At 33.1% G+C, this 12,320-nt stretch overlaps 1 protein-coding gene across 1 annotated transcript in view; it reads right to left on the bottom strand.

The window, feature by feature from the left end:
- Window positions 1-696: 696 nt before the first annotated feature.
- Window positions 697-12,320, bottom strand: part of LOC143917263 (multiple PDZ domain protein-like) — a 210,368-nt gene continuing 198,744 nt past the window's right edge. Inside the window, exons 26-33 of the mRNA XM_077438749.1 lie at window positions 8,467-8,523; window positions 8,081-8,182; window positions 3,115-3,186; window positions 2,779-3,043; window positions 1,422-1,546; window positions 1,182-1,340; window positions 957-1,094; window positions 697-867 (exon numbers count right to left, since the gene is read on the bottom strand). Of these exons, the coding sequence (XP_077294875.1) occupies window positions 697-867; window positions 957-1,094; window positions 1,182-1,340; window positions 1,422-1,546; window positions 2,779-3,043; window positions 3,115-3,186; window positions 8,081-8,182; window positions 8,467-8,523 (1,089 nt within the window). The remainder of the gene's footprint in view (window positions 868-956; window positions 1,095-1,181; window positions 1,341-1,421; window positions 1,547-2,778; window positions 3,044-3,114; window positions 3,187-8,080; window positions 8,183-8,466; window positions 8,524-12,320) is intronic.

The following is a 12,320-nucleotide window of genomic DNA, read 5'->3' as shown; positions in this document are numbered from 1 at the left end:
ATAATGTATATGCACGTTTTATTTATCTTTGACATCCATATTGATCTATCTACATATGTATATATACATATATATATATATATATATATATATATATATATATATATATATATATATATATATATATATATATATATATATATATATATATATATATATATATATATATATATATATATATATATATATAAATACGGATTTATTATATATTTTTACGAATTTAATTTAAGTATTTCAAAAATTTGAATATCTACTATAATAATTTTGTATTCGCACATACATACATACACACATACATTTAATACATTCATATCATAGGAATTCATGCTCATTGAAATAGATATACACAACAAATAAAATAAGTAACGTATTTGAACCAAATTAATTACATTTGGTCGAAAGCATGTCTTTTGTAGAAATTATTTATATGCGACAAGAATTAATAAATTCTGTATTCTATACACACTCGACGTTTATTTATGCTTTGTCAAATTGATTCGTTTAAAAAAATACTTTTTTTTCCCCAAACATTAAATATTTCAAATTAAATGATTATAAGGCTCCGCTTACTTATAAATAAATAAATAATATTATTAATGGTAGTGTATGAAGTTTCCCTCTTTGTTATACATGCAAACATATGTCTGGCACAATCGAAAATGACTTATCGGGAAACTTTAAGTCGAAACTGCGTTTCTATCGAGCCAACTTGTGTCTGGCAACTTTGATTGAAACTTTAGCCTGGGCACATTTCAAAGCAGCAGCAGCCTCTTCGCATGTAGCTTCTTTTAGATTTTGACCGGCTACCGATATGATTATATCACCGCGTTGTAATCTGCCATCGACTTCTGCAATTCCGCCATGTATCTGAAAAATTAACGCATTATAATAATATAAATTTAATTTATTAACAATAACCAATGGCATAAACATCAGAAAATTGGTAAGCTTCCTACCAATTCAGAAATATAAACACCGGGAGGAGGTTTCTTTGCCATTACACCAAGTCCTAAACCTTTCCCAGGTTTTTTCATTAGATCTACATCAATTTCACTGTAGCTAACTGGCTCAGGTCTAAATACTGTCATCTTCATCTGTAAATTAAATATGACAGTCAAACAATTACATTAAAAAGTCAGAAATTCATTATTTATATTTATGTAAAGTGGGTGAGTACATACTTTAGGAACAGTCTGTTTGATTAATGACAATGCTTTTTCTTGTTTCATTTCTGGTGTTATTTTCACTCCATTACAGTCCAAAATTTGATCACCAGGTTTTAAACGGCCATCTTTAGCAGCTTTTCCATCAGGGTATACTTCCAATAGGACGACTCCTCCCTTAAAAAGGAAATTTACATTGCTGTAAATGTCGAACATAGAATATTTATAATCAACCTTTACGACTAAAATAGCATTTACTGGTATTAACGTGTCTTGTCCCCCGACAATGTTGATTCCTAGAGGTTTACTATCAGTCGTTATATCAATTAGAGATTCTTTTCCAGATACAATTGGCGCTGTGGTGGGATCTGCCACAGGTTCAGCTGAAATAAATACAAAATTCGTATTTAGACGATGTTTTAAAGTAAGGATAAAATATAAAATTGTCATTATGTGGACTTTCTTAATTACTAGCCTCTTCTTACTTTCACTTACGATGTCTAGTCAGAAGAAATTTGGGTTATTATCCGATCGTTTTCAAACGTATAATAATGGCTTAAAGAGATTTTTAATAAAATTTGTATCAACAATTTTTTTGAAGAAGTACATTGTCAATCATATGTATGTACATATATGTATGTGAGTCAGAAAGTTAAGTATTATTATTATCTAATATTTCGAAATAAAATATATTTGCATGTAACAAAAAAACCAGGAAAAGGGCAACGTTCGAATTAAAAATGATCTACTTAGTAACATTTTAAGATTAGAATACAAGCATGGTGAGCTTTATGTACCTAGCTAAGCTTTATGTCACAAAAAGTGATTGAAGGTAAAATACAATCAAAAGTGCGGCACGAGACGTGTACATGGACTCCAGCAGTGAAAGGCAAATATTCACACCACAAAGGTTGCCCATATCGATGTCGCACGTGCTTTTTCAATTCGTAAGTTTCTCCTATATTTCTTCAAATATGGGAATCACCTTTATCGAACCTATACATACAAGGAAAAAATATCACCGAAAACACTCCAGGAGTTGACTCTTGTGAAAGGACGCGGAGTACGTCTAATATATTTTTAGAATATGCAAAATTATTTAAAAAAATAGAAAACACGTGGCGCGTACCTGTGCGTGTCTTTTCCTTAAAAGCATTTATCTTATTGGAAATAAATACGTAGTTCATTCTAGGTACCATTTTTTATCTCATATTTTCTTATCCTAATTTCAAGGCTAAAATTTGTAAAAAAAAAAAAAACTACAAAATGTACGATTTTGAACTATGAACATATTATAAATTGGTTCTCAATCCTTTCAATTTTCTTATTTAAATCGAATTATATTATATAATTAATTTTTTTTGAAATAAAGTTGCTTTTTTTTAAGCATTTCAATCGTAATCTGAGGAAATAAGTTTTTGTATACAAAAACGCTTCGTCTTATGTATTTATACTCTGTTATCCGCGAGCAGGCGTTAAAAAAAATCTTGACCTCTCTCTAGCAATCAATTGCAACAATGTAAGAATTTTCTTCAAGAAAATATTTATTTTTTCATTTAAAAAAAATGAATGTTATATACATATGTAAGTAAAAATATATGAAAAAAAGGCTCACCCTTAGCTGGGGAGGCCAACGATAGTTTTCCGGCGGGTGTGCTGGGTCTGGATATGTGCGTGGGGCCCTTAAGGGTGGATTCAGTTTTAGCGGGGGTTGCTGTTCCGGGTTTGGCCGGAGTGGTGCTCCCGGGTCGGGCCGGAGTCCCAGGGGGTGGGGGTTCCTCGAGAGCAAGGGCTCCGGTTGACCCACTGTCATCTTTTTTGTTCGGATTGCACACCAAAAGCACGACCACACCCTCCGTTTTTTTGAGCATGGAAGCCGCCTGAAAAAAAAAAGAATTCAATTTTTACCAAAACACAACACCACTCGAATTTATATTAGATTGAAACGTACCGCGTCATAGTTCGAACCCAGAAGTGTGTCTTTATTTACAGCCAATATCATGTCACCTATGGCTAGGCCGGCCTGAAATAATACAATGTACATACATACATATACATATACATACATACCCATATATATATATATATATATATATATATATATTTATTTTTTTATTTTTTTTTCTGTTGACAGATGGCTGTGTTTGTTAATATTTGATTAAATAAACATTAGAAAAACAAAAAAAATAATGATTGACTAACATAGCACTTTAAATTTGGACAGTATTAGCAATTAACTGTGAGATTTTGGTGTTATTACTAAAACTCTTTAAAATTAAATTAAAAAAAAAAAAACCGTAAGACTTTGGACTGAGGCATGTGTGGCTCAAAATGTTCTAAATTATATGAGCTATATACCAGCTGTATAAAAATCGGATGTGACAAACCCAAGAGTTTATCTATGTATGTATTCAGTGGCGTAGCTACCGCGCCCGCAGACCCCGCAATGCGAGGGGGCGTCGAGACCTGGGGGGGCGCCACGAAGCGCGCCTTTTTCTCTAAATTTTTAATTTGTTTAAAAACTTGCGTAATTGATCTATTTCAATAGGGCTAGAAGACTGCCGTCTTTTTTCATCTTTTGAACGTCAGTGGCACTTTTCAACCTAGTTGCTGAGAATTCTCTCGTATTCTTGTATATATTTTTTCAATGTGTAAACAATAAACAAAATTATATGATTAAAACCAATAAAATTTATAAATTTTTCGCTGTCACCATTAACACATGGGAAGTTTTTAAGGAAAATTCATCATCAGTTACTTTAGTTAGATTGTGCACTGCTTGTTGGTCGTCCAGATTAAACTATTAATGCACATCGATATATAGGTACATATACCGATACGTAAATAAGAGATATAAAAAATGACCACTAACACGAAAACCATGTGAACTTAATAAGAGGTAAGTAAAAGGCATAAATTATTAATTTGGAAAGTTATTTTGCTGTAAGTAAATAATATAAATATATGGGGGGGGGGGGGGGGGCGCCTAAAAAAAATTTGCGGGGGGGGCACCAGGAATTCACGCTACGTCACTGTATGTATTATATTATAGTTGTTTTACCAGGTTTCGCTCAGTATTTGTAATATAAACAGTGTAAACATGGCGAATCTAATAGTAAATATTCATTTGTTTTTTTTTTATTAAATTTATTTAAATCGAAAAATAAAATCGACTTGTTTACGAAATTCCCAAACAATTCCCAATCAACAATATTTACATATTGTTGGTTGGGAATTGTTTATTATTTGTTAGTGTTATTTAGATTAGTACAATATTTACGTTATTTATCCAAATTGTCTCAATGTTGTAATTTCATTCTCGCGCACACCCCACAAATTATGTATCATTTTTTGGTTAATTTGCTCCTTAAACCTCTTTAATGTATAGAAGGGGCGCAAATCTCGTTCCATTTCAAATTTACACTTATTTATCACAAAATGAAAAAAAAAATTGAACTAGTTTGGCGCCTTTTGGTCTCGCGCCTCTGTGCCAAGCACCGCTTGCACAGGCCACGCGCCGGCCCTGCATACATATGTATGTATGTATATCACAGTGTACACCATATTATTTCGTTGGATTTTGTCAGTGTTGTCATATAGCGTATAAGAATTATGTTATAAGGTAATTTGTGTACGATATCGCGGCTCGGTCACTCCGCTTCAGTATGCCATTTTTATTTTCGCTGTTTTGTATGAAAAAGGCAATTACATAATATACTGTATTTTCCACAAATAAATTTTTTATATCCCTCTACTATACTAAATAAAAGAATTTATTTATTTTTAAAAACCACAGATGGGGTTAAAAATGAATAAATAAAATAATAATTCAGAAGTGAACTTTCTGAGCCTTTCTTTCAGCAAAACCTATAATTAAAGCTGAAAAATCAAGATATTCGGCGGTATCAATTTCAGTAGAGTATCAGCAATATTCGCATAGCAACTTAAATGGTTGGATACGATTCTTGTAAATTATGCTGTTTTATAAAATTTAATACAATGAGTGGATTAATTTTACCTTGAACTTTATTTGAAAAAAAAAGGATTTTATTAATCGCTAATTTCATTAATAATAATATCAGATTTTTAATCCACGGTGAGCTTAATTTGAAAATTGGCTCTTTCCGGTAGATTGTTTACAAAATACACGAAACCCCCTAGTCTCTGAATATTTGTTCAACTGTTCGAATCTTTCTTTCATTGACACTAATGTTATATCTAAGAATTACAAATTAATTTCACTGAAAAAGAATATCGTACCAAACAATTCATGAAATAAGAAAGCTGAAATCTTTTAATTATTCTGTTGATTTGGTTGCTTCATGAGCTACACCTGGATCCTTTCTTTTAGTTTCAGATAAAGTAATTAAAGCATCACGATGTCAACAATTTGATAACGAACTGCTTTGACACTTGCTATCTTCGCTTACCATCGTGTGTCAGATAAGAATGAATTATTTAAGGAAAATAATTGCACGCGAATCAGTCAGAATCTTTCAGCGATATATTGAAGCTGAATATAGTGTTAACATGTTTACACTTTGGAAAGTAGAGGCAGGCGCCCTTTGGCCAGAGAAATGTAATATTAATAGAAATGGCTTTAGGTGTTCTTTTGTTGTCAAGTGAATAATAATAAATAATTTTAGCATCAGTCGTATTTGACGCTTGGTGCTCGACGTATGTCCGATAAAAACTTCTCTGTTTGTTTATATTACTCGCAAGATGGGCAAGCATCGGTAAAAATTGCACAATACATTAAAAAACAAACAATAAACAACATGGGATACATTTTCATAAGTAAATTGATCCGATTGTATTCCGTGCGATGTAGCGTATTGGTAGAGACATACCGCGTAAAATTGACAACAATTATTTATTCGTAAGGGCCCCTCTATTCTTATTACATCTCTCTGCCTTTGGTCCTCTAATCTAAAGTTTTGTAGGAGGGCCTTTGACGCTCTAATTTTAAATTTGAAAGCGCCTCTGGCGCATCGAGTGGCGCCCTAACTTACGCCACCCGACCCAGCCCACCCCCAAACCGGCACTGCGGGAGGCATATGAAGATAGTATAGTATTTACAAAGGAATCATCAGTAATAGCACCACCGGGAGTAGAAGCTATAGCAGGAATAGCATCAGAAGCGACAGCAGGAACGGGAGCAGGAGCAGCTGTAGGAACCGCAGCAGAAGCAGCAGTAGGAACGGAAGCAGAAGCTGCGGCAGGAGCAGCAGCTAAGTCCGGGCGGCACATCAAAGCGCACTTTGACAGTGGGTGTCGCTGCTGCTTTTGTCGTTGTTGTTGTTGTTTATGACATCTCGGTCGGCCATTGGCCAGCGATGAGCGGCGCCGATTCTTCCGTCCGAAAGCAACCATCTTCACAGTCTCCACCTGAGCAGCCAGAGCACGGAAGGAATCGGCGAAGAACAGCCTGAACTCTCGGGAATCCTTTATTAGATTATCCACCGCGAGCTTGAGGTCAATCAGCTGCGTGTGAGTGTCAGGCGTCCGCGAGGAGTTCTCTTCTTCCGCTCGTGCAACCAAGATTATTTGGGAGGTTGCCTCGAGAATTTCAGCGATTTTGGATCTGGAGAGAACATTCCCTCCAGATAGATCACGCTTAATTTCGTCGCACAAGTTATAAATAGATTGAAAGCGAGTCATATCAATACGTTCACAAAACAACAACACGTCAACACCGTAAGAGCCTTACAAGGTGAATAAGGAATAAAAGCATTTATCAATATCAACAGAAATTATTATATTAGCGGGAGCGCTCTTATACGCAGGACTCACAGATGCGAGAGAGAGAGAGGTAATTCAGTACGGTGTGCTCAACGGTCGTATTGAAGTGACGGTTCTGCTTCAATCGTTATTACTAAAGAGCGGACCAACTTTCCGCCGTTCATTGTTCGCCGAGCTTTGTTAATTTTTATGATAAACCTTTTTTTATGCTCTCTAGCTTTGTAATTTGCCATGTTTCCTGAAAAATAGACCCAAAACGCCCTGTTTCCTGGAAAAAGCACGCTTCCGGTCTTACCTCTAATTATTACCAGAGAAAATGCGCCAATGCAGAAATGCGGAAATGCGCCAGCACAGAAAAAAAATGCGATCCTTTTGTCAATTTCGGGCTGGCACATTTCCGCGCCGATTTCTGATTATTACTTTATCTATGAACGTAGTCATAATAGATGAAGTTTTGTGATCATGCCAAAATTCGAACTCGAGATTTCGACCGATTCGAACTCAGAATCGATCACTGAACACGGTTTCATGGTCTATAAAAAATGTGTGTGTGTGTCTGTGTGAAATTTTTATGGATACATTATTTTTTTTCAAATTTTTAAGTTGACCGGAATTGGTACCTACCCTTATAGGTATTTTTTTTTAAGTTTTTGAATTCAATTATATCCCAAACCGCTAACCGAATCAGACTGAAATTAACATGTAATAGAAATTATAAATTTTATACCCTAATATTTTTGGAATACTTTTACCTAACTGGCAGAAGAACTTTTACTCTAGAGAATCAAGGTTTTTTATTTTTTTTTCAGAAACTTTTTGGTCTATTGAACTGAAATTTCAATAGAATTCAAATGAAATTCCAATAGAATAGAATTTCACATTTAGAAGTTTAATTTTAATACCAAGTTATATATAAATTATGGTGATCATCTGTAGGCCAAAAGTGGCAATTTTGAGGCAAGTGTAAAGATTAGTCATGTTTAAGCGGTTTGTATTACAAATTCCGAGCGAAGCTGGGTAAAACAGCTAGTGTCCTATAATTTAAGTTCGAACATTTATCTAATGGATATTCCATGCGGATATCCTCAGACGGGTTTGACGAGTAAACGTATGATGATTTGAGCCGTTATATTTGAACGTGGCATTAATGCGATATAAATGGTATAAAATCTCACCTGTTCAGCAGCACTGCCCTCTTGTATATCCGATATAAAGATCCCCTGGCCGACTTCCGCATGGCGACCTTCGATTATCATTATCCCAAGACTCTGACTACCCTGAAAATCCAAACAGGACAATGTCAACAACTGTTGTGCAACGTGCATGTTCATTGTCATGGAGTTTTGATTGATATCGACTATCGGGGACGTGTTGTAAAACAAATTGGTTCACTACCCCTCATTTCAGTTAATATATATATATGTACATATATGTATATTAATATATATATATATATATATATATATATATATATATATATATATATATATATATATATATATATATATATAATATGTATATATGTAGTAGATCTATGTATGAAATTCTATATGGTTTGTACCTTTTTGATGGTGACGGTTTTGACATTCTTGTAGGTGGCATATCGGTTTTCATCCGTCTGAAGTTTTAGATGAAGGCGAAAATGACACATGAAAAGAGAGAAAGAAACACATTATTATTTTATTTCGGTGAAATTAATCAATTGTGTGTGGAAATCAAAGCAGCGTCAAATGATTGATACCTCAAAATTTTTTAACCGTTATCTATTTCAAATCGAATTACCTATCGAATAACCTAATAGTATTATAGGTACATTATACTTATTATATTTGTGCAATTTGTTTTTGAATATTTTATTTTCAGTGTTGTAGGTTGAATACATACATACACTGGCTATTATTATGCCAGTGTATATATATTATATGTAAATATATTTATATTCAAAAGATTATTTTTAACACATTGTCATTTCAGGATTGTGACACATATGGCCAACTTTATACGTATTTATATTCATATAAATTTGAATTTGAAAATAAATTCGAATAGTGGTGACAAATCAGGGTAGCTGGCCAGTTTGGTAGGTACCGTTTTAACAATGAAATCAGATTGGTATTGGTAGTCTAAATATTTATAAAACAAATCAAATAATAATTAACAAATATTCTTACTTGTTGAAATTAAGAAGTGTTTTTTTTTTGTTTTATAAAAACTTCCACAGTGCATCTTTAATTTTGCAAAACCCGTGTTTGTGTGTCAACAGCAACATTTACTTTTAGCAATGCTAAAACCATGTACATATGTATACATATGTATGTCAAAAAACTATCAAATTTTAACATGTGAATTTAACCGAGTTCTCTCATTTTATCTATCCTCAAGTGCGTAGTATGGTCAATAGTTCAAATAATGTTTTCTTTCGAAGTTTTGGGTGGTTTTAGATAAAAAATCCAATAAAGTTCATTAAACGTATTTTAAGTTTTGAATGTGCTCAGATTACTATTCGATTGTGGTCATCGAGTGTTAGAACGAGAGTCTGCTCACAATATTTGGAATACAAAATTTTATATGAAATTTTAGTCAAAATATTTTTTTAATTGTACTCGAAAAACAATGTTTATATCAATAAAAGTGCTAGGACGGCGACCTGGCTCAAAAATAAGTACCAGGGCGGCAACTTGGCCCGAATACACCACTGTGTATAGGTAATGTAATGTTATCGATGGCCAGACTTTGAATACATACATTACTAATGTATGTATTCAAAGTCTGGCCATCGATACCGAATCAGCGCTGGAACCCGTGACTCAGTTAGCACTAATCGCTGATCACTGAGCTATGCATGTCGCTGGTATATTTAGATTGAATGTTGATTTTTACGTATTTTCAGTCACTTTCGTGTGTGAAACTTTTGAATTTTAACGCGTAAGGACAAAACATATTTTTTTAATTAATAAAAAAATACAAATTCGTAAATTTTAATCCTCTTCAATTGATAAAAACCATTCAATCGTGGCAAAAAAATAAATAAAAAACAAAGCAACGAGAGAGTTTTTATACATATTTGCACAGTTGTTGATTGAACGGATGAAATGCCACATCGGTTGTTATGTTTTACTGAAAATAATTTAACACTATGTAGATTTATAATTTGCCAAAATCAACGATTAGTGTTTTTTTACGAATGAAAACAAATCTACAAATTGATAATAAGCAAATTCGTATTCCTAGTTTAACCTCATGAATGAGTTGTATAAAAAATACTAACAGAAGATAAAGCATTTATACTAAATATATTTTTAATGAACGAATGAATCAACATATACTACATATGTATGTATGCAAATTTACACAAACTAATGACTGCTGTGAAAACCCATCGGCACCAGTAAATCTGAATGCTTTGAATAAAAGCTATGGATTTAAGGTTATTGGGGATTAAGGATTAGATTGTGATTTTCTGAAACTTAATAAATATTATAAGAGTTCCCGCAAAAATAAATTAAACTAAGAATTCATTTAGCCAGCAGTATATGTAGGTTGTTTAGTTGCGTTAATGCTAACTACCGAGAGGTCCTAAATTTGACCTCGTTTGAAAATAGTTTATTCTTAATATTTCTGTATTCTGAATTTTAACTACACGTCGATCGTTTTGTATCAGAATTTGTCAATTTACATATTAATTTTCATCGTTGAAACGGTTCTTCATAAAAAAATGGCAAGCAATCTGCTATTCGTCACCACTATTTGAATGTAATTTCAAATTTATATATGTATGTAGGTACATATGTATATTACAAGTTTAAAACCAAAGGTTTCACATTGGAAAAAATTATTAAATAAGAAAATGCTTACTATAAAGTGCTGATTTTTTGAATTACGTACATATGTACATACATACCTAGAAAATGTGATAAAATATATTATTTGGTACATTTTTCAGTACCATATACATATATGTACATGCCATACCTGTCGTGCCATCATGTATACAATGATGGCACGACAGGGACTATTGTTCTAATTATGTAGTGTATGGAAAATATATATATGTAATTTGTCTTTCAACAACAACTAATTCCCCAGGTGATGGTTGACTCCCAGTGAGCGATGCAAATAAATAAATAAAAATCACGCAAAAAATAAACACTAGTTTCTCCTACTTTACAGTTTTGTAACCGTATATCCTGTATTTGAATGTTTGTGTTTGGCGTATTTTTCAATAAACATGTTTCAAACATGCAAACGGTGCTCGGGATATCGGAAGCAATATTTTTTTTCTATTAAAAATTAATTAACTTAAAAAAATACCGAAAGTATTGGTAATACCAGTATCGTTCTTCATTTATTTCGATAATACCGGTATCGGTAATTCCGGTATTTTTGCAATCCCTGGTTGAGAAATTGGTTTTTTCGTAATTTATAGTTTTTCTTAGATAACGTGACTCACTCTGTAACTTTTTCACTTCTATTATACCATCTCATAAGGCTCATCAACCTTGTTTTCAGCACGTTTACTGAACGAACGTATCTCATGGTAACCACGACGACCTCGATTGCGTCGTTTTTATTTTTTTATCGCAAATTTCGTGACGCGAAATTCTCTAATTTGCCTAATTGCATACCGTGTCGTGCGTTCGGTCTGTGTGAATAGCTGTTTGGTTTGGTGATATCACAGCAGAAAGCAAACTGTATCAGATAAGATAAGATCGGGTCTCTAATAATGCTGGGCGAAAGTTCGGAAATGTGCCGAAATCCATAAACGTACATTGAGCTAATGCAAAGGAACTATTATTGTATATTAGGGATACATTATATGTACATACGTACATACATATCTTTATTTCCTTTATATCAGTGCAGCTCAAGCCGGCAACTGCTTGTAAACAGCAGTGCGAAAAATATTCTTTAGTACATTTTATATGGACGCATTCATATCTTCCGTAATGCGTACGTGGCGTATCCAAATCAGCAGTAGCCGACACGATCTATTATATGTCACCGAAACGTGCAAAGTAGAACCGGCTTTCTTTGGCCACTGTGGAAATATTCTCGCATGGCGTCACATAGTGGCGAATGCACCCGTAATAACGAAAGTCTTGTCATGTATATATGAATATTTTCGGAAACGTCATTGTGACAATACTGACACGACGATATGATGCAAGAAATATTGCGCCGTATCGCCGTTCTGTAATGTACAATATGTATACCAATTTTGCCTTGCACTCGTCCGAAACAAGTATATATATATATATATATATATATATATATATATATATATATATATATATATATATATATATATATATATATATAAATATATATATATATATATATATATATATATATATATATATATATATATATATATATACACATATGTATATACATATGTCGGTCTCCCTCACGGGA

Source organism: Arctopsyche grandis, chromosome 1 (assembly GCF_051622035.1).
Source record: "Arctopsyche grandis isolate Sample6627 chromosome 1, ASM5162203v2, whole genome shotgun sequence".
NCBI lineage: Eukaryota > Metazoa > Arthropoda > Insecta > Trichoptera > Hydropsychidae > Arctopsyche > Arctopsyche grandis.
This window is presented reverse-complemented; position numbering and strand designations above follow the sequence as displayed.